Source organism: Nylanderia fulva, unplaced genomic scaffold (genome assembly GCF_048542155.1).
Source record: "Nylanderia fulva isolate GAGA-0341 unplaced genomic scaffold, ASM4854215v1 Scaffold18, whole genome shotgun sequence".
NCBI classification, from domain to species: domain Eukaryota; kingdom Metazoa; phylum Arthropoda; class Insecta; order Hymenoptera; family Formicidae; genus Nylanderia; species Nylanderia fulva.
The window spans coordinates 1,858,125-1,881,881 of NW_028190055.1; the positions used below are offsets into that span (position 1 = coordinate 1,858,125).

The 23,757-nt window shown below is 33.8% G+C and overlaps 1 protein-coding gene and 2 long non-coding RNA genes across 3 annotated transcripts in view; all 3 read right to left on the minus strand.

The window, feature by feature from the left end:
• Window positions 1-1,608: 1,608 nt before the first annotated feature.
• LOC114944353 (uncharacterized) overlaps window positions 1,609-23,757 on the minus strand; it is a 51,762-nt gene continuing 29,613 nt past the window's right edge. Inside the window, exon 5 of the long non-coding RNA XR_014924460.1 lies at window positions 1,609-1,933. This is a non-coding gene — a long non-coding RNA (uncharacterized LOC114944353). The remainder of the gene's footprint in view (window positions 1,934-23,757) is intronic.
• On the minus strand, window positions 4,353-9,315 carry LOC146723634 (uncharacterized). Its single transcript, XM_085481388.1, has 8 exons — window positions 9,056-9,315; window positions 8,024-8,792; window positions 7,392-7,760; window positions 6,762-7,142; window positions 5,482-6,093; window positions 5,326-5,376; window positions 4,919-5,222; window positions 4,353-4,596 (listed from the first exon to the last, which is right to left on the minus strand). The coding sequence occupies exons 1-8, from the start codon at window positions 9,182-9,184 to the stop codon at window positions 4,353-4,355; spliced, it is 2,859 nt and encodes a 952-aa protein (XP_085337514.1). The 5' UTR covers window positions 9,185-9,315.
• On the minus strand, window positions 9,519-10,200 carry LOC114938434 (uncharacterized). Its single transcript, XR_014924457.1, has 2 exons — window positions 10,052-10,200; window positions 9,519-9,885 (listed from the first exon to the last, which is right to left on the minus strand). It is a non-coding gene; the product is annotated as an uncharacterized LOC114938434 (long non-coding RNA).

Genomic DNA, 23,757 nt, shown 5'->3' on the forward strand with positions numbered 1-23,757 from the left:
TTCTTCATATAATCTTCTTTTTTCTCAAAATTGTTCTAGAAAAATTGAAATAAATTGTAAAAACAATTTGTTATGCATAACATTTTTTCATAAAATATATTTGAATTTTTCATGTTATTTTTTCTCGAACTCCAAGTCAAAATAAAAATGTTATCTAGCGCGTGTGCGATGAGTCGCTGGAAAGTAAAAGCAGAAATGATCTAACTTTTATTATTCCTTGAATTTTCTTTCGGAATTTATCTTTGAAAATTGGGAGACAATATGGTATTGGAAGAACGGTTTATGAGGGTATCGCTGATTAAATATTTCTCATAATTATAAAAAATATTAATATGTACATATTAAAATTAATCCAACATATTTTATATCTTATTGTGGTAGATATATTAATTTTTTCTATTGCGATAAAAATATTAATCAGAGAAACTTATAAAATTTTTCTAATACTATATTATCTCACGATTACCATGATTTTCAGGGTAAATTTTAAGAGAAAGATTAATTGCAAAAAAAAAATTATGAAAATAAAAATATATACATATACATATATATATGTATATATCGCAGAAATTAATAAAACATTTAAATAAGATTTTCTGCGATTGTAGAGAACAAAAATCTCTTTCAAGGTTTAAAAAAAAAAACTTGCACCTTTTTATTAAAATTATACTTATATATGTAAATCGCAAGTCGCAACTTTGAACTTCATGACTTTCTTGCAAACGGAGGAAATAACAGAACGTCTTATTTATTCAGATTTAAGCGGCAAGGTCTTTCAAATGTCACTTTCTATAGAAAAACAGTCTTAAAATGAGGCATATGTTCTATAATTTTTCAGAGATAGAAAAATATTTGTTTTACAGGACATTTCTCGTAGGAATGTCTTGAACTTTTGACGTGGGTCTTTGATGGTGTACAACTGTTCTACGTGTCCGTTGTATCAGAAAACCCTTTTACTTTTTTCCTACCTTGTTATCAAATTCGAAAACTTAAGGAAAGAAGTGGGAGAAGAATAAATTATTTCCATTTCTGCCAATTTTAACGTCTCTTATAATTTTGCATACAAAGATCGGCATTAATTCGTTATTGCATTAAAGGATCCAATCAACAGTAAAAAATAAATAACTAAGGAAGATCTAGCTTGGATAAACCATATAGTAATGTAGAACATTGCATTAATTTCGATGCACCGACGGCAGTGCAACGCCGACGGATGCAGTATGAAACTTCATATATAGACCGTCTCTATATAATTTCATATTCTTCCTTATTAATACTATTAATAAATCTATACTCGAGATTTTAAAACGATATCATTATAATTGTCTAGAAAATTACGTATACATTACTTTTGCACCTTAGACGATTAGTTTAACAACATTCTCCCTCGTTGTGCAATTTCTATAATATATTTCACAATATTGTTGTTCTGTTTTATATTTATATACGGAGTTTAGATGCATAAAAAAATACATACATACATATATATATATAATATATTTCTTATCTATAATATATTTCACAATATTGTTGTTCTGTTTTATATTTATATACGAAGTTTAGATGCATAAAAAAATACATACATATATATATATATATATATATATATATATATATAACACGTTGGTTCGTGATATAATAATGAAAGGATGTCCGTTGCGCGAGACTTCCTTCCTCCGAACAATCGATTCTCGAAGGAAAAAGGAAGCTCGGCATCACAAGTGACGGAATTGATACATTTTATTTAGATTGTACGTACCCTCTGGCTCCCGTGGCGCGTCGCCATTCATCCCCGAGACACGGTTTGTGGTCCACGATGAGGTCGTTGATGCCATAATGTGATGTATAAAGGACTCTCTCTCTCGGGACTCTCGTCCTAAAGGGCCACCGGATCGACCGCTCGATCTTGCTGATGGGACAAGTTCGTGCCGATCTGTAATCATTTGCACTTATCGTCAGTTTACTTTTCGTGTCTGATTGAACGAGAACGATCTTGTGAACATCTTTATGAAAAATGAATGAGAAGGGAAACTGAGATAAATCGATATTAAAAAGTATTTATGTTAATATATGTAAGAATGATCGATTTCTTTAACACAAATTTGATTGCATGATGTTAACAGGGCAAAAGTGATCTTTTAGGAGAGATAAAGCTTAAAATAATATGCATGTGACGTGATTAAGTTTTTATAAGAAATTATATTTAAGTATTATATATATATATATATATCTTACTTATTAAATATCTATATCTTATGACGAGGATGCAATATTAATTACGACAGATTAATTAAATAGTCTTAATTAAAAAATTATACGAGAATAAAATAATGTTTTGACATTAGGGAGAAATGTAATATAGCAATTTCGAACATCTGCACAAAGAGAATTTTCTCTTACAATTTACCCTGAAAATCATGATAATCGTGAAACAACATAATATTGAAAGAATTTTATAAGAATTTCTCTGATTAATATCTACCACAATCAGAATATATAAAATATGGTCAATTAATTCTACTATATCTGTACATATTAATATTTTTTATTGTGGTAAACATATGTTATAACCAGAGAAATTCCTACAAAATTCTTTGAATATGAGTATATTGAGTTTCAGGATAAATTCTGAGAACATTCTCTGCGGGTGCACTGAAGACAAACGTGTTAACTTGACTGAACCTTTCTACTAAATTCTGCCTTTCTACTCTATTGTTAAATCAACATATAGTAGTATTTAAGTCAAATATACGTTTTGTTAAATTTAATGTGTTATATTTTTATAGGTTCAATTAGCAAAATAATATTTAAGAAAGGTTTTTTTTTAAGATTCGACCACACCTGCAATGCTTTATGTAATTAATCCTTATAACACGATGTTTCGATCATGCGTGAGTTTTGGTCCTTCTCAAGTGTACTAAATTCCGTTAGTTGTCAAAAAAACGGTCAGTACTTTCGTAAAATAATATTTAGTTCAAAGGTTTAGTCAAGTTAACAAATATCTTTTCCGTATCGCGACATAATAAAATAAGAATCTTATCATCGAAATAAAAAAAAAAAATTGGTCGAAACATAAAAAATCGATTCTTAATGATTACAATGTAACATATACTACACATCCGATTCGGTTTGCGCATTCACACGCATTCGCGCGCTTATTACACGCTCGCGATCATTATTTCGGCGTTCCCTCTTCGGATTCTCCCCGTTGACGTTGTATGCGGCGTGGCGCGGCGCATTGACATTGATTCCCTTTGTCGGGGTGCACGAGGGTGACGCGAGAAGGACGGTTGCGTAACAATGCGAAAACGCAAGAGAGCATCCGACGAAAAGCTCGTATCACATTCCCATAAGTGGCGGGAATCCCGCAGAGACGTCCTCACCACGTTCTCTCTCTCTCTCTCTCCATATCCACCCTGTACACGTTCCACGTTTCAACGTCTCCCTTGGCCCGGGACGTGTATACGTGCAGCTCTTCTTTCTCGCTCTTACGTTAGAGATAAAGGGACAGGCGCCAGGTAGATGCCTACGAGCGATGCCCCGTGGCGAGGACTGAATAAACTCGTAATTGGGCCTCCTGGCCCATCGCGCCATTCACGCCTCCGTCGCGTTACAAAGACGTCTAGTGAAGAAACGCGCGAGAAACCGTCCGGTGAGGTGCGTTTCGCGCCCGGACGAATAATTCAATGCTCGTCCGACTTGGGGAATAATTGAATTGTCGTCTATAACGGAACAGGGTTCAATCATTTCAATCGACCACCTTATCTAGGGCAAGGAAGCTCGGGCGAGGCGTATCTCGAAATGATGAATTAACATATATCGTATCATGTACGATATCAGAAGATTATCATTTATCATTTTGGCCAAGATATATGTTCGCACCTGAATATCAATTGGTTAATGTCATTGTGTATTCATAGATGAAAATATATAAAACGTATACACAGTTTATATTCTTTCGTCGTGCGAGAGAATTGTGCGCTTTTGCAAGTATCGCAATGTTTAAAACACATAAATGTAAATATTTTTAAAGTTTTCGAATTTGGGGGATAAAAAACAGAAAGGAAAGAAAAACGTAACGAACAATATAGATATAGATATTCAGATTACGCGATATACAAATTTTATCTGTATTTTATTTTTTATCGAATCGTATATCATATATCAAAATACGTTTTTCAAATATATGTTATTACAAAATGAATAAAATATAAAAATTTTTATTTTTTTTCACAATATTAAAAACTTTATAAAAATTTTATATGTATAAATGTTATATATAAAATTTAATACTGAAATAATCACATTATTTAATATTATATTAATATATAATTTATTTTGACCTTTAGAACTCAATTGATTCCGGAAGTCGGTCGACCAACGATCCAGTCATAATCGTCCTCTTCCTCTTCGTCATTCTCTATTTCGATATAATTTGGCAATTCATTCCCGTGAATAAAATCGCTGTTATTTGCAGAATAGTTCTGAATCGTTTTACTATGATCCGTAGTTCGCTTGATAGCAAAATCATCCTGATAACTCACTTTTGTGGCAGAGAATGATCGATCAAACATTACATTCAACAGTTTGATATCTCTGTAATTGCATCGTATAAAATAACTTATTATTATAAGCAACAATAGATTATTGATCGCAAATAATATATTGCAATATAATGAATAATTACAACAATTGTGGGTAATCCTAATAGTATAAATTACATAAGAAATTAGAATAAGACATATTATAGAAGATATTATAAAATATCTTTTAATGTGCACAAAATTATTTTTTTATAATTATATTTAATACATATTTAATATAATTTTTTAATTTTTTTCTCTTTCTGAGTTTTTGATTTTTTGGATTCTAAAGAAATGGTTCACTATAGAAATAAAATTTAAACTAAAATACTAACTTGGGAATAATTGAAATCTCGCCATTGATGATATTAGATAGAATGCTCAGCATTTTGTATGCGATAGCGTTAGAAAAGATTGGCTTATTCAGCACACTTCTAAATTTTCCATTATTTGTTATTTCTTCTTGTTTACATAGACTAATTACGCTATTCAAGTCCGTCAATCTGTATTTTGTACAGTTCTTCTTGATTTCAGCTTTTTTCTCTTTTTTCTCTACATTTTTACCCTTTTTGCATTCATCTATCTCTTTATATTCGCGTTCTATTTGTTTTCTTATCGACTCGTCCATAGGCTTCTTATCTGCCAAGAAAAATAAAATAAAAAATAATTAGAAATTTAGTATGAGGCTTCTTTTCTGTGTACATAAAGAGATAATTAAGAATTATATAAGAATAGACTTTACCTTTCACAGTAATTGGCTGTTTTTTCGCCGCTTTCTCTATCGGCTTTTTGTCTGGAAAGAAAAAATTAAAAAATTGAAATTAATTAAAAATCGGTGTAAAATACAAAGGGCGGATGAAGAACTTATGATTCGAGTTTACGTGCAGAACTTTCTTACCTTTTGTAATAGGCTCCATCTTTCTGTTGGCACAATATTCCGCGTGACTGCAAGATTTTTGCGCGGGTTCGCAAATTTTCAATTTTTTACCTTCATCTTTTGCTTTTGTAGACTGACAGGTCTTGTCGACGATCGATTTTCTCGACATGCACTTGGCTGGGCCTTTCACACATTTCTTTTTAGTTTCATCTTTTCTCGTGGTTTCACACTTTCTCTGTCGTTTCTCGCAAGACGGGCCCTGTTTTATACCCTTCTTCTCGTTTTTGCCGCAGCTAGAGTAAAATGCCTTCGTCGTTTTTCTCACGTCCGTGTCGAGTCTGATTTCGGGAATCAAAGTGGAGAAAGATCTGTGAACTCGCGAAATGGAGAAAATTGATTGTTGCGAATAATGTCGTCTTCCATATTTCTTGCCACAGTTTGTATCTTTGCTGCTCCGAGAAGACTTTCCTTTCTGACAGCTCTCGGATCGCCTTTGATCACTTCCGCTGCACTTTGACTGTTTTTTCTTATCGGATTTGCAGCAATCATTTTTCCGTTGCACTGAATTCTTGCAGACCAGGAGCGAAGGTTTCTCGCAATCTCTGCGTTGTGTGCACGATTTCGATTGTTTTTCTGACGATTCACATATTGGGGAATAAAAGGTAGCGTATTTTAGACAAGAAATTGCTAAATAAAATAATATAAATATATATGTGCAATATAAATGAGAATTGGGAAAAATAGGGAAAGTGGAGAAAGGTACAAATAAATATACCGACTGCATATTAAAGTCGAATAAAATAAAAGCAATAATAATTTCTATTTATTACTCTGCGAATTCGAGATATTAATTTAAAATATTCCGCGTGCCGATGCATCGCGTTAAAATTAAGTTCGAATGTTAAAGCAACTACAATATACAGGGTGTCCCAGAACTGGCGGAAAAGTTTTTAATGGCAGATTTCTCGTATCATTTGGAGACGATTTTTCCTTAGTGAAAATGTTGGGAGAGGCCATCATTTTTAACATGTTCCCAATTTTGTTATATTATGTATCTTTATAACTAAGCCTTATATTAAAATTCTATTAAAGCAAACTCTATCTAAAATTAACTGACGAATGCAGTCCTGTTAATGTAATATTTTATTTCTACAAGGCTTAGTTTTCAAAAAAGCCTTTACTTTCGACTGCTTATAATTCGAAAATTATTGGTGTCTCGACATTTTCGCTGAGGAAAAATCGTCTCCGAATGATACCAGGTATATAATAGGTAAATAGATAATTATGTCGTTCCGCTTTACTTTCGCTGCATTTCGTGTCAATGTCCTTTTTCTGCGAGCAATTAAAATCCCTTTTCGCGGCTTTTCGAGGGGCCTCTTCCGGACACTTGTTTTCTTCCCAGTTGCATCGTCGTATCCGCAGTTCAGGACATGGATAATGTTGGCACGACTTGGATTTGCTCTCCCGTCGTTTTTTACATGTGTCACTACTGCGAGACGAGACGTCTTTCCGTCGCGGTTTCTCACATCTCTTCTCGCTTTTATCTCGATCTTTCGCAATCTTGCGAAAACATGAGTCCTTGACTTCGTATCCCGATTTGCGCGATTTAGATCCATCGTTCTTTTCGGAGGATTTTTTCAAAGCGTCGCAACAAAATGATTGCACCTTCGCCAGGGATATGCCTGCGATAATTGATTTTCCAAATTTCTGATATTAATTAGAAGTTAAATATATTATGATATGTGAGATATGCTAATTTTCAGTATTATCTTATAATATACATATTCAGAAAAAATTAATATTCGAAAAAATTGGATTGCATATACACATAAATTCTATGTACATAAATATTTCAAATTAAAGATTATTTAAATGACAAGTTTCAGAAATAAATGACTATTTAAAAATTTGAAAGAACCTAATAGATGTTTCTCGCGTACTTCTCAAGCGAATGATCGATGGATTCGCGCTAAACATATCCTTCCTCGAGGTTTCGATTTTTCGAACAGAACTCCGGATCGCGGTGCAGCTTTTCGAAGAGAAATTGCGACGTGGTACAGAAGATGAAGGATTTTGAGACCCTTGATTCCCCGTATTTCCGGAACAAGTCAATCCATGAAACTGAGATGATCCACAGCGTGTACTTTGTTCTCGTTGCACTGCTCGAGTATCGGAAGCGAAGACATCGTCGCATTTTACGTCATTTTCGATCCCGGCTGATATTTTCCACGTGTGATATTCGCGACGAGGACATGGTTGCTTCATGGAAAACCATTTCAACGGAATATTGCGCGGCATCTCTGTAGCATGTAAATTATGTAATATTTCTCCTTACATCAATTCGTGCACTGAACAAAAATTTGGTAACTTGACTAAACCTTTCAACTAAAGATTCTTTTGTTAATCGAACCTATAAAAAAATTTAAATTAAATATAACATTAAATTTAACAAAACGTATATTTCACTTAAATACTAATATATGTTGATTTAATAAAATAGTAATTTAGTCAAGTTGACAAATTTTTGTTCAGTGTGTCATTTAAATTTATAAAGTGTCTTTACCTATTTTTGCGAATATCGCGGATATTTTCGTATCTTTCGCGCATCTCTTCGTCCTGTTCGACTGCTCAAGTATTTCAAATGAAGATGATAATGGCTTGGAGATGATCGCAGGCGTTCGCAAGATGCACGGAATAATTCGCGATCGCTGCTGAAGTCGAGGCGTTGTATTCGAAACGGAATCCTCGCGCGTGTAATCTTGCAATTCCCGAGATCGCGTCGATATATCATATTCTTGTGAATATTGATCGTCCGGTGATTTAAACCGGTCTCGCGATCGCTGCCGCTCGATCTCCGATGTTTTCGATTCCGATTTCGCAGGAGGCAGAGCACCCATGTTTCTCGCAGCAATAACGGTCGACAAATTATCCGTCCGTACTTGCTCGATCGCATCATCAAATGTAGGCTCTTGACTTTCTCGAAGCGTGGAAACTATCTTCGAAGCGCAACCATCGATTTTATTAATAGTCACGTTTCTGTCGCCATGTATAAAGCCGTAATCATCAGCCGGGTTTCCAGCCAGCAATGCTTTCGGATATTTCATCCTCGTATTTGTTTCGAAATTGAAAAAATGCATGGGCGATCGAGCACCGAGAATTATCGGCGCGATGTCAGATGAAGTCATCTGCGTTGTAAAGATGGATTCCACATCGTTGGAAAGCTTGGATGAATTGATTATCTTGTTTTCACGAACATTTTTTTCCTCGCGAGAGGAGGTAAATAAATTCCAAAAACGGCGCTTAATTATGCTCGTAGGTACGTGTGTTTCATGCTGATTTATTTCGAGAATAAAAATATTTTATTATCAAAAGCTAAGAATTGCATATTGAATATTTTCACATAGTTATAAAAAAAATATACATTTTTCATTAATCATATAGTTCTTTGATTCAAAGACTGATTTAAAAAATACGAAATTTTATACATAATGTATATTAAATTAAATTTTAAAAATAAATGTAAACTACAGAAACATTTTTTGAGATGTTATATTAATTATAATACCTCTCTTTCTCTTTAATATTTTTGTCATATATTATTTATAATCAAACAATTAACTTTCACTAAGTGGCGAGGTTGACAAAACTTGATAGATACCTGCAGGCATTTAACAGGCAGCCTGAGTGATAAATCTTGCAATGCCCATATCTTAAACCCATTCATGCTTGTTTGATCGTAAAAATTTAATTAAAATGTTGTAAAATTCCACTGAAAATTTTAAGGAATCGAAATATCGGGAAATTTGATTGAAGATGTCACGAATAGTCTGAAGCTTCAGCAAATCGTTCGAAAATGCTCCGACAATCGACGATCGATCAATCTCGCGAATATCAAACAATATATTCAAATATATTGTATATCGATATATTAATAAAATATGATATTCAAATATAAATGAAAAATATATTAAAAAATAAATAACAATAATAATAATTTCGTATATCTTTAATGATCAGAGGACCACGATGATATCGTTTAACAAATATATCAGAGTTACAGAATTTTCTGCGGCGATGAAACTGCATTATATCCGCTCCTCTCGCACCTTTGATCGAAAAATCTTATTACGCGGGAAAATCTGATCGGACATCGGACGAATGGGTGTAATACAATATCTGCATTTGCTGCAGTTTTTATTGTAATGTAATGCAATGCTCGCCGCGCGAACGAGTTTAATGATCAGCGAACGTGACTCTACGCTTGCTGGCGGTCGCTTTTCTTCTTCCACGAGCCTTGACCTTCTTAGGAAACGCGAACTTCAAAGCCTCGTGATGTTCGCCAGAATGTTCCTCCCTTGCGAATCCATCGCCATCTTTCGCGCTATCGTCGGACGTGGTCTGTTGCAGCGAACTCCAAAATTCACTCTATATTTACGCAAATATCATTTATTCCAAGTACAAAATTTATTGCAAAATTTTGTAATTATTTTTTTATTATAAATTATAATTGCAGAATATACTTATAATTTACAAACAAATTCTGACTTTTAAAATTCTACTCTTACCGTAATTAAGAACTCAATTATGTCACCTGGCATTGAGATTCGACAGTTGATTGGTTCTGATTCTGTTCGGATGAAGGGAATCGCGTGGTACACGAACTTCTATCCAACAGAATTCGCACCTGGCTGTTCTCCATTGATCGAGAATCGCGCGAAATGGATCTCGTAACTTTGTCTCGTTATTGTCACGAGCACGAATCTACGAGAGGATGATAAACAATTCTTTGCACTTTTGATATATTTAACTTAAACCAGATATACATTTATCGTTGTTCTTACCGATGCGTTCTTGAGAGTGGAAAGCGATTTCCTTGATACTTTAAAAACAGGAAGCAACTTTTGTAATGCGTAGCTCCTACTTTTGTTCATGTCCGTTTACGGTATAATATATAATTTATAATGCGATTATTTTTTGAGATAAATTTTTTCATCTTTTATAACCAAAAAATACTTCTCCACTGCGTTTCACATTGCAAAACAGATCACGATCGAAATTTCGAGATGTAAATTTCTACACAGAGAGAATTTTCTCTTAAAATTTACCCTGAAAATCATGGTAATCGTGGGACAATATGGTATTGAGAGAATTTAATAAGAGTTTTTCTGATTAATATTTACCACAAAAAAATACTAATATGTACATAGTAAAATTTACTATATACATATACATATTAATATATTTTATTATGATAAATATTAATCAGAAGAAACTCATAAAATTCTTCCAACACCATATTATCCCACGATTATTCCATGATTTTCAGGGTAAATTCTAAGAGAAAATTCTCTCCGTATTATTTTTATCTTTAACATATGAAATATGGTACACACACATGTATATAAAGTATTTGCATTCGTAAGAATATTATAAAACACAACCATAATTTCCAAAGAATAAAGTAGACGCACAAATTTCATTTCAATTTTCTTTGCGTATATATACATTTTCTGCAATTATTCACGCGCATTTTTATAGTCGTCTATCTGTACTCTAATTAATAACAGATAATTATATATACATATATATGTATATATATATCATATTGCATGCGCATTATCGCGTGTACCCTGTCATTTATGAAGAGTAGAACACCGCAATCACCACGTTGCACAATACCGTCCATCCAAAGCCAGAAGCATGTAGATCCACGAAAGCGTTACTTAATCCGTGTAAGGGTGTTGCAGAACTTGGAACTTGGTCTACGTCGTTTCCGACCGCATTAACGAGCCAAGTTCTCGCCGTTGACGGCTGATACTCACGGCGAGTAATTTAAGCGCGCACTTTGTTGCAGGCGGCGCAACATAGTTAATGAGTAGAATTGGCGAAGCACAGTTCGCTAAAGCGTTAGGACGGAAGCACGAAGTTGCACGGGAACAAAGTTATGTATATCAAAATGGGAATTTAAAAAAAAACGACCGCGTATTTTTATCACGACATATCATTTTTTCAAACACAAATATATTGTGATTTCAAAATTAATTACTAAAATTAAAATAAGCAACGCTTATTTTTATTATCAATCTGTAGTTCGATATTAATTCATCAAGATTTAACAAATTATAACGATATTTGATGCGAAAGAGTTATATCGCTGGATAAAAAATTATGTTCTCTCTTTATTTGCTTCCGGTTGAAGAAAAATAATTAATCGAATCAGAATTTCTTCACGTACGTATTTCAATAATAATTCGCGCGGTATATTAATTGATTTTACTTAATGAACGACGGCCGCGCGGGTGCGCGCGAGACGAGTAAATTTCTCCGCGAAGAGAGACGCCTCGAGTTCGATTAATTCGAAACAAAGTTAAAGTCAGGTGACGTGTCCAGCCGACAGCGCGAGCGAACGGGCGCAATCGAGCGAGTGCAGAGCGGGTAACGTAATACGGAGTCGGGCTACCTGTGAGCGATCTGACAGCAAGCCCGAAACAAAATCGGTCGGCGCATCCGATCGTCCGCATGCAGCTGGGTTTATATACGAGGCAAAATTAAATTACGAATAAATTTCAAACATATTGTGCCGGAGCGTTACATAAATAGGGTTGAAGAATAATAATGTAATCCGGTATACACACAGGAGCACGTGCACTCGTGCAATTAAACGACGAGTATATCAATAACGTAATTACTAATTAACATAAATAATATATGACAGTAAATGAATATTTTGTTATTTGTATTATTATACGAAGAGATTTTATAATAAATATTATAAATAATATTAATTGTCAGCATATATTCTGAATTGCAATATAAATATTACAATAACAATTGTTGTAAAGAATTCAAAAATATTTTCCAATCATATAATGCGCATTATTTATTTTTACATTCAACGATGAAAAAAATCTGTAATTATAATTCCGCTGACTCTACAGAATTATTTCAGGCTACCTTAGAATTCAACAAGATTTTTCAATTACCAAAGTATTATTTTGTTTTACGCATCTTAGAAGTGGTGCATATATTACGTAACACGATTACGCAATGTCTCGACTGAGAAAAGCCGAGTTTCATTGGAGCATGCTCTGTGGAAGAGACAAACGTCAGCGACGAACAGATCGATTATTCGCGTCCATGGAAACCACGGATGGACCAATGCGAAGAGGCTAACTCTCCTTTTTGGACAGGCGCACCTGCCTTTCCCATGCGGTCGACCAATCGTATCATAATTTATTTATTCGTAATTTTTGTAATTTTGCAAATATACCAAATATGATTAATATTTAATTTTTGTATGACATCGCGAATTTTAATTATTCAAAATCAATTATGCGTTCTATCATTGACTCTTGTAATTTAATTGCGGTTTTGTATAAAGTGCATTTCGATTAAAAGTATCATTAAATATGCGACTTGGCCAATTTGTGATTAATTCAACGAAAAATATAAAATTTTCAAAAATATATAAATATATGTATTAAAAAATTATCAAATAGGTCTGAAAGTGGAAGAAGAAAAGAGAGCGGACCCACATATCCGGCATCCTCGAGCTTTGACGATAGACTTTCTTGTTGTTTGCATAACTCGTAAATCTCGATATTAAACATAGGCAGAGGATGCATCGTGATCAGTAAAGATACTGAGTAATCTACTACCACTCGTGGGCGTGAGTACCCGAGCCATACTCGGAAGCGCGATAAATCTTGCGATTCACGACTTCCGATTTTTACATTCTCGAGGATTCATCGCGGAGAAACGCGGCGATTAACCCTTGAACTCTTCAATTGAAATTGCGTCCAATCTCGTACGCGTTAACAATGCACGTGCGTGAGGACAACTGCACATTTATGAAAAAAGTGCATTTATAATTTATAACAATATATGAAACTACCTACAATAAATACAATAAAATAATAGGAATAATCTTCAATTATTAAATAAAATATAATCATATATTATGATTTTTTTTCATAGAATTTTTTTTATATAATACTTTATGCAAAAAGTTTTGCCCGAACGCATATATTTGATATTGTTAATCTGTAATTGTAATACTGTCGACAAATTATGCAAGATGGTATATTTTAAAATATTATAACATACTCCATATTAAAATTGCGTATAATAAAATAAAATATATGATATAAAATAATAAAACGGAAAAAAGGAATATCTCGAAAAAATATATATATATAATCACGTATTTATATATCGTGATTTTTTTACATAATATTTTCCGTAAAATCGTAATTTCATCGAGCGTTACGTAATATTCGGCGCGTAATTATCGTCACCTCTCAATCATTATCCTTGTTATATATACATTGCGTATTATGTATATTTGTATATATGATATATCGAATATACATATATGTATATGTATATATATATATATATATATATATATATATATACATATTCGTGCCTTTCGAATTCGCGCGACAAACGCGCGATGCTACTGCATTCGCGTTTAGAATTAAAATAATGGCAAAGTTGTTTGAGTTTGATCTTATGACTAAATATGCGCGGCAACCAAACACACGTATGCACACACATACACGTATGCATTGATACATATGCACACGACGCACAAACGTATCGCATTACCTATGGAGCAACGCCCATTATCAGTTTCGGATAGCAGAGAGCGTGCACGCGAAATCAACTATGCACGCATCAGCGCGATACGCCGCGAATATGCGTGTGCGTGATTGACATCCGGACGACACGTCGCGGTCGCGTCGTCGCGCCGGCGTAGTTTACGAAAATCGCCTCGCACAGCAACACCGTTTATATTAGCTGAAAACAAACGGCGTCACGTGTGTTTCGACGCCGCGATCGAAAAATCAAATTTTGCTGATTTTCCTCAGTTTTCTTCTCCCAATCGCTCCCAAAGTACTTTTTCAGTCTTTAGCCATTTCGAATTAATCGCAAGTTTGAAAGTTCAAAAATTCGCTTAAATCTATATATAACTCTTCTCTTGAGAAATATTGAGAAGATAAACGAATTATAATTATATTATAAAAGAAAGAACAGATTTATGAGTATAGAAAAATATTATACACAATAATGTTGAGAATTTTCGTGCTGCTCATTTGTGTTTATGTAATAATAAAAATATAGAAAAATATTGCAATGTAGAATTTACGCCCTGCTCTCTTGCTGAATCAACGAAAATATCACCGACAACACTCACAAAAAAAAAATTAGTCACCATAATTAAATTTTAGCCATCCTTATAGCTTAAAATTTAGATATCATGCCTAAATAGTTACAGTTTAACAAAAAATTCTATAGCTAAAAAATATTAGCTATCATAGTTAAAATTTCGACATTAATAACACAATTAAATTTCATATGTAATATAGGGACAGCTAAAATGATCTAAAGAGAATTATCACCTTTCGAATACCTATTTGAGAGTCTACGCCTTTAAGATTCATGCACCTTTTTCCTATCCCGCGATTTATAATTTTCTGACGATCTAACACATGACAAATTTTCTTCAACTCAAAGCGATATCATCAACGATATCAATCGTTCGTGATTTATCGTATTTAGCAAATTGCGCGATTTACAAGACACGATCGGCCGAGGGAGGAATCTGACGGTGAAAGAGAGAGGCGAGAGACGACGAAGAGGCCCCGTGTCGATCGTATCGGGGTCCCGAATCTCGGAATTCGAATTTGTCGTCTTATCTGCGAATTCCATCGTAATTGCTTATCTACGAGGTGCCTGCACGCACCGGGACCAGGACCATATCCACTTACTTTATATCTCGCCCGGTACGAAACACGCGCGATGTCCTCTCACGTGTTGGCCCATCACCCCGACTTCGGAACGTTTATCGCCGAGCAGTAGGAGCAGATCGTATACACGTCGCGCTCTACGTGCCCCTTTTCTACTAGTCGTGTGGGGAATTCCGGTGGCGCCTATCCAAGCCGCCCGGAAATTGATATCTTTCATCGTTATCACACACGAGATAACGTTGTAAAATTCAATTTAATCCAACGGGATTCGTTCTAAATATATATAGTTAAGAGTGATGAGGAGACTCGATTTTTTTTTTCATTTACAATACAATAATCAATCAAAGCATTTTATTTATCTACACGGAGAGAACTTTCTCTCTTAGAATGTACCCTGAAAATCATGTTAATCGTAGGACAATATGGTATTGGAAGAATTTTATGAGAGTTTCTCTGATTAATATTTATCGCGAAAGAATTAATATCTATCACATAAGATATAAAATATGTTCGATTAATTTTATTATGTATATATTCATATTTTTTATTGTGGTAAATATTCAATTAGAGAAATTCTTATAAAATTCTTCCGATATTAATTTTCAGGGTAAATTGTTACGCACAGCGTAATAATTATAACTCTTACCATTTGTTTTTACAAGAATATGTGCACCTCTTGAATGATATAATACACAGAGAATTTTTTCTTAAAATTTAAAATATTTTTATATATTTAAATAAATTATATAAAATTATTACTAAATTATATTTAGTATTATAACAATATGATATATTGGAAGAATTTTACAAGAGTTTCTCTGATTAATATTTATCACAAAATAAAAAATATTAACATCTACCACAATAAGATATAAAATATATTCGATTAATATTACTATGTACATAGTCAAATTTACTATTAATATTTTTATTTTAAAATATATATTATATATATATATTTAATTTAAAATATTTTTATATATTTAAATAAATTATATAAAATTATTACTAAATTATATTTAGTATTATAACAATATGATATATTGGAAGAATTTTACAAGAGTTTCTCTGATTAATATTTATCACAAAATAAAAAATATTAACATCTACCACAATAAGATCTAAAATATATCCGATTAATATTACTATGTACATAGTCAAATTTATACTATTAATATTTTTGGACAGGATCGAGGTATTCCGCGAAGGAAATCCAAAGGTGGAGTCGCAGGTAGACTTGCACGGTAACGTCTACGAGTGTCTGGCACGAGGCAGGGTACAGTAAGGCTGGCCTGGCTTCGTAGCATGATCGGACGTAGTTAGTTCGGAACCGAGCGGCACGCATCCCAAACTTTGATTAAACGAGTCGCAGGGTCTCGCGGCCCGACTCATTTGTCTGCCGTCTGCCTTCCTCCTCCATCTCTTCAAGTCTTCTTCCACCTTCTCCGTTTTCTCTCTTTCTCTTTCTCTTTTACCTGGCTTCTGCTCAACGTTACCAAGAATCGCAAGCATTCTTGGAAATTCAGCCAGCCAGCCTTATTGGCTCGGATATTTATAATGTTTTCTCGAAACAATCGTTTCTGTCGTTTATCGTCGTGAAAATCAGTGACGAGAAAAGGCGTACTTTCTTGTATTGATAATAAATGATCGAAGACGTACGGGTGGTCCATGTAAAGCATTACATGCTGGTTGCTAGAAAATGATTAGGGATAGCGACAACATTCTTCTTCAGTGTTAAGCTCGTTGAGATCCATCGCGGGACAAATAGGGTATACTGTCACCAGACCCTTGAAGAAGGAAAGAGGGATTAAGGAAACGCAGCCTTCTCATTTTTTCAAACGGAACTACGCATCTGCTTTTTTTACATAAATTGATTGTCCTACGTGTGACAATATTGTAAGATAAGATTATCGTAGAGTGTGAATACTTTAATGGTTATCTTATATCTTAGCCTGATGTATAAATGAAACAACTAGTGAAATATTCATTTTCCTGTGATCTCACTTTTACACGTGGAATGACGAAGAGAATCGATTTACGTAAGAGAAAACAGTTTCATTAAAAAATAAATGAGAAAGTTTCTCTCTCCTGTTTCTAGAAAGACCCTAATCTGTCCTATGAAAAATAAAGATCCGATGAAATTTAAAATTAAAAAAATTTTTTTTTTCGACATCTTTAATAACTTTTGAGAAAACAGCTCGTTGAAAACATCTTACGTTGCTCAATTCTTTGTACAAATGACAATATAAATTAAGGTTTATAAACAAAATGAAATTTAACAAAAATAGTTATCATTCTTCATCTCCTTATTTTCGCATAAACGCTATTTTCAAAAAAAAATTTATTTCAATATATTTCACATACAAAGATAATTTTCTCTTAAAATTTATCCTGAAAATTATGGTAATCATAGAACAATATGGTATTGGAAAAGTTTTATAAGAATTTTTCTAATTAATATTTACTACAATAAAAAATGTTAAGTACATAACAAAATTAATCGAACATATGTTATAAGTCCTCTTATCGTGATATAGATATTAATATTTTTCATCGATGATTAAATATTTAACCAGAGAGAATCTTATAAAATTCTTCCAATATTATATTGTCTTACGATTACTATGATTTTCAGAGTAAATAAGAGAAAATTCTCTCTGTGCAACAGAGCAGTAATACAAAAATTTGCTTTATACAAGGTGTCCGGTAAAACTAGATAAAAATATAAATAATATAATTGAATCGCTTTCTTTCTTATATAGTTCGTAAACATCGTGTTTTTTTATTCGATACAATATTCAGATAATGTTCGATAAAAATTATCTCTCTTCTTATCTCGTTTTCCATGTATCTAGCTACATAAATTAATTGTCGCGATAAAGAATGATAAATTTATTCTTTATCGGGATGATTAAAATACAGGATGATAAACTAATTCTTTAACGTAAATTTTAGATTGTATTTTTTATACTATGAGATACGATAGTATTTCTTTAGTAGATACAGTTTGTACTAATATATAAAAACATTTTTAGATAAACTATAATATATATTAATTGTAAGTTGTAAAATAGACATTGACATTAACATTTATACAGGATGTCCGATAACTAACGGACCAATGATTAAGGGCGGATTCTCTGGCCAATTTGGAGACGATTTTTCCTTAACAAAAATGTTGAGAAGTCAATAATTTTCGAGTTATAAGCGATTGAAAAAAATGTTTTTTTTTGAAAACTAAACGTTTTGGAGTTAAAAGTCTAACATAATTACATTCTTCAGTTAATTTTAGGTAGAGTTTACTATAATGAAATTTTAATTTGAGGCTTAGTTATAAAGATACATAATGACAAATATTGGAAAGTTGTCAAAAATGATGACCTTTTTCGACATTTTTGCTGAGGAAAAATCGTTCCCAAATTGACCAAAGAATCGTTGGTCCGTTAGTTACCGGACACCCTGTATAAGTTGCATCGTACAGCATTGATTTGAAAATAGTCTGTTTTAACGTAAATTTTAGATTGTATTTTTTATACTATGAGATACGATAGTATTTCTTTAGTAGATACAGTTTGTACTAATATATAAAAACATTTTTAGATAAACTATAATATATATTAATTGTAAGTTGTAAAATAGATATTGACATTAACATTTATACAGGATGTCCGATAACTAACGGACCAATGATTAAGGGCGGATTCTCTGGCCAATTTGGAGACGATTTTTCCTTAACAAAAATGTTGAGAAGTCAATAATTTTCGAGTTATAAGCGATTGAAAAAAATGAGTTTTTTTGAAAACTAAACGTTTTGGAGTTAAAAGTCTAACATAATTACATTCTTCAGTTAATTTCAGGTAGAGTTTACTATAATAAAATTTTAATTTGAGGCTTAGTTATAAAGATACATAATGACAAATATTGAAAAGTTGTCAAAAATGATGACCTTTTTCGACATTTTCGCTGAGGAAAAATCGTTCCCAAATTGACCAAAGAATCGTTGGTCCGTTAGTTACCGGACACCCTGTATAAGTTGCATCGTACAGCATTGATTTGAAAATAGTCTGTTTCCTTAGTGGTACTTTGTGAGTTTAGGGTCAACCTGGGTTAACGTCGAGCTCTCTCTCTATCTCTTTGTCGGAATAGAACCGTATACCGCTGTTGTACAGTCGCGAATGCATCGAATCGTCGCCGATTCGTCGCGCGTACGGCAAAACTGATTACCGTTATCGGCACTGGGCGTCAACGCGGTTCCATAAACGGATAATGGTACGCCACCTCCTCGGTCCTATTCCCTTTGGAACATCCGTATGGAAGCCGTCTGCAGGCCGCGGATGGGGCAGATATCGTATTACTAACGTCATCGTTGGCGAAGCACTCGGAAGAGAGGGTGTGAGAGGAGAGAAGAGAGGGTGAAAGGGGGGACAAAAAGGGGGGCTCGAAACGGATGGTAGGAACCCATGCAGACCACACAGACGGTTTCCACGGGTGCGAACTACCGTGCTGGATCCCTCGATCTTAACTCTATCGCCTGGCGATCGAACGCAGACGCGACGGGCATCGCGCTAACTTGAAATGGAAACTCTCCCGCGTGCAATTTCTCCGTAACTTAATCAAAGATTCCTCAGAGGAAGTAAGGACAGGCCATTTTATCGTCTCTTGGAAAGGACAGAGTGAATTCGGCTTAAAGTCACGGACGTTACATGCATGACTCTATATTTATGTATGTATACATCCCTTCTTAATGTAAATATTAATATAATATTCTCTTTTTCTCGAAATATAACATTTCGCGGATTATACAGGGTGTCCGGTAACTAACGGACCAATAATTAAGGGCGGATTCTCTGGCCTATTTGAAGACGAATTTTTCTTAGCAAAAATGTTGAGGAGTCAATAATTTTCGAGTTATAAGCGATTGAAAAAAATGGGTTTTTTGAACGTTTTGGAGTTAAAAGTCTAACATAATTACATTCTTCAGTTAATTTCAGGTAGAGTTTACTGTAATAAAATTTTAATTTGAGGCTTAGCTATAAAGATACATAATGACAAATATTGGAAAGTTGTAAAAAATGATGACCTTTTTCGACATTTTCGCTGAAGAAAAATCGTTCCCAAATTGACCAAAGAAATCATTTGTAATCGTTGGTCCGTTAGTTACCGGACACCTTGTATACGAGAAGCGAAATGTTATGTTTCGAGAAGAAACAAATTTTATTTCAGGCATGATCGAAGAGCCGTTAAAATATTACAAATTATGACACGTTAATCTGCACGAAAAGAATTTTTAGAATTTACCCTGAAAATTATGATAATCGTGAGTCAATATGGTATTGGGAGAATTTTATAAGAGTTTCTCTGATTAATATTCACCACAATAAAAATATGAATACCTATGCCATATAATAAGATATAAAATATGTTCGATTAATTGTATTATGTACATAATAAATATTAATATTCTTTATTGATTTTCAGAGTAAAAATTCTAAGAGAAAATTCTCTCCGTGTGCAATCGGCGTTGCGTTTAATTCGCGTGCATTACATAATATATATGGTACATGACAGCGGAACGAATGGAACGAGTGAGTTTTATCTGCCTTTACGCATCACTCGCCGTTCATCGCGCGTACGAAATAAAGAGCGCCGAATTCTGGCGATGCACCCTGATGCATCGCGTCAAATGTGTATACGCATACCTGTGTGTATATGAGTTTGTGTGTGGGTGTCACGGAGTGACCACCTGTCTAGCGAGGTATGCACCGATAGCATCACCGGAGAGAGAACCGAACGAACGCCCAGCGCTAAGCAAAGACAAGGGCGGTAACTCAGCCCGACAAATTATAGAGTGGCCAGACAGCGCGTCTCTGTCTCTCGCTTCATTTGGACTTTTTATTTTTTCTCGCTGCGCCAGCGCCTGCTCGGCCCCCCAGATTTTCTCACACCCTCGGGAAAATCTATTAAGCATCAATGGATAAGCAATCCCGCAACTGACAACACTAGAAAGGCAATTTCTTTCTCGTTTTACTGTAAATTGAGATTCTGTTGACTTTATATAGATAACTGTTGTATTAAAATTACTCTGTTATATTTGCATGATAAGGTCCACTTTAAATGATTTGTAATTCGCGCGATAGACTTTCACATAGAAATCTATTTATTATGTTATGTGTCATATGTGTATTTCGATATGTATATTGAACATGAAATTTTATTAATTTTGAAAAGAAATTTCTATAATTATTTTTTTCATTATATTGGATATTCGAGGAAGAATATATTTTCTGATTAGCATTTCGTCTTGTAAATTAAAAGTACGCTTATGTATCATGCATGACATAGGTATAGCTTAAACTTTACTTATTTTAGACTTTATTTTATTTTTATCCGAATTTGATTTTTAATAGGCTGAAAAATATAGATTTAATAAGTAGAAAATTCTAAATTTCTTATAAATAAAATATAAGTTTATACACTTTTTCCAATACCTATATGTTTGACAGAAACGTCTCTTGAATAATTAATAAAAATTCAATTAATAAATAAGAAATAAATTAATAAAAATTAATAAAAATTAATAAATTAATAAAAATTATAAGATGGCAAATCGACGTTAGTCAAAGCGAAAATTACGTAAATTATTTTGCATCGAGCGATCCTGTCGTGCGTGCGCGTGCACGCATAAAATTCACGGCACGCTCTAGTCCCTGCGACTTAGCGACTTAACGAGGCGTACCTCGTCATGTAAATTACAAATAATAAATATCCGGTCGGCGGTCTCTTATCGAGTCTGACAGATCGGAGATTTCGGCGATCGAGGAAAGGGAAATCCCCTCGCGCTGCGATGTGGGCGGGCCTCTCCCTGTAGCCCTTTTGCGTGGCCCCCCATGGGTATAAAAAAAAAAAATATACCTTGCTTCTCGTTCCGCTCCGAACACCTTAACTTAACCCATCGCACTCGTGTGTCGCCTGCACGCGATGCACCAGAGGCCCTCTCGCGCGAATGCATCGCGAAACTCGATGATCGAGCGATTTTTTGTCAAACGCAGTAATCTCACGGATCGAAGAATACACACGTGCGATCGTCCCGAAATTAATGGAAAGGTGACCGACCCTAATATCGCGATTATTTAATTTTTTAAAAATTTATTTCACAAAATAATTCTTTTTATAAATATACATACACACACACAGAGAATTTTCTCTTAAAATTTACCCCGAAAATCATGGTAATCGTGGAACAATATAAGAATTTTGTAAGTGTTTCTGATTAATATTTACCACAATAAAAATATTAATATCTGCCACAATAAGATATAAAATATGTTCGATTAATTTTATTAAGTATGCCCCATAGTAAAACTTACTGTGTACATATATTAATATTTTCTTATTGTGGAAAATATTAATCAGAGAAACTCTTACAAAATTCTTCCAACATCCAATCGTATATACAGTCTTTCGATTGCCATGATTTTCAGGGTAAATTCCAAGAGAAAATTCTCTCCGTGTACACGTTAATAAATTTCAAGATAAAATATAGGTATTTATAAAATTGAAGATAAATATATAAGCATCCATAAAATCGCGAAGTTACGGACGTGTGATTTTATACGTTAGCCTGATTGATCGTAATGTCTGTAGGTCTAGTTTTTCATCAAACGATCGCGACAAGCTGCGTACCCGGTTTTAAAGAAGGTCGGTCCGTTTGCGGGACACCCTGTTGAGGAAAAATGTGCCGATACAGTTCCCCGACAGACGGTAGGTTAAGTAAGAGAGTTGCCACACATAGGGGCTCGCGATGGTAATTCAATCCCCCTGGACGTAGGTAGGTGCGTACTTATGTGCGAGCGTGTACGTTATAAAACCGACCACACACCGGTGCAAAAGGACGAGGACAGCAGGAGGGAATAGAGAAAAGTGTCTCAACATCGGTGTGGTAATCTAAAATGAAAGACGGATGTCGGGAATTAATTGGAAAAAAGAGAGGAAGGATTTGTGTGTAGACTTTTGGTCCATCTGTCAAGCTAGGGTAGAATTGCGGCAAAAGAATTCTATAAATGAATCGAATAATTTAACTTCTGCATTTTTAAATAAAACTACTAAGGCTTTGTTCAGTTTGTTATTGATGCGCGATTAGTTCAAGCTTGCTTATTTCAGCTTAATAAGGCTCTTATGCTAAGGTAGGATTCAGATACTTCCCAGCAAACACAGTATATAAATGTTATATATTCAAACATTTTTAATATTACATATATTACATTGTAGTTATATTGTCATTATATCCCAAGATAGCACTGACTTATCAATACATCAATGTGCTATTTGGTATATAATTACAATATAACTACAATGTAATATATGTTATATTAAAATGTTACATCTATGAGTGGGAAATTACAACTAACATGGATGTTACATGTAACGTGCACGTTATATTACCTGTTATATTCCGTTTTATTATAACAATGTAACAATTATATATCGGTGTTTGCTGGGTTATTAGACTCTCGGAATAGATGAAGATTCATAAAACCGAAGAAAG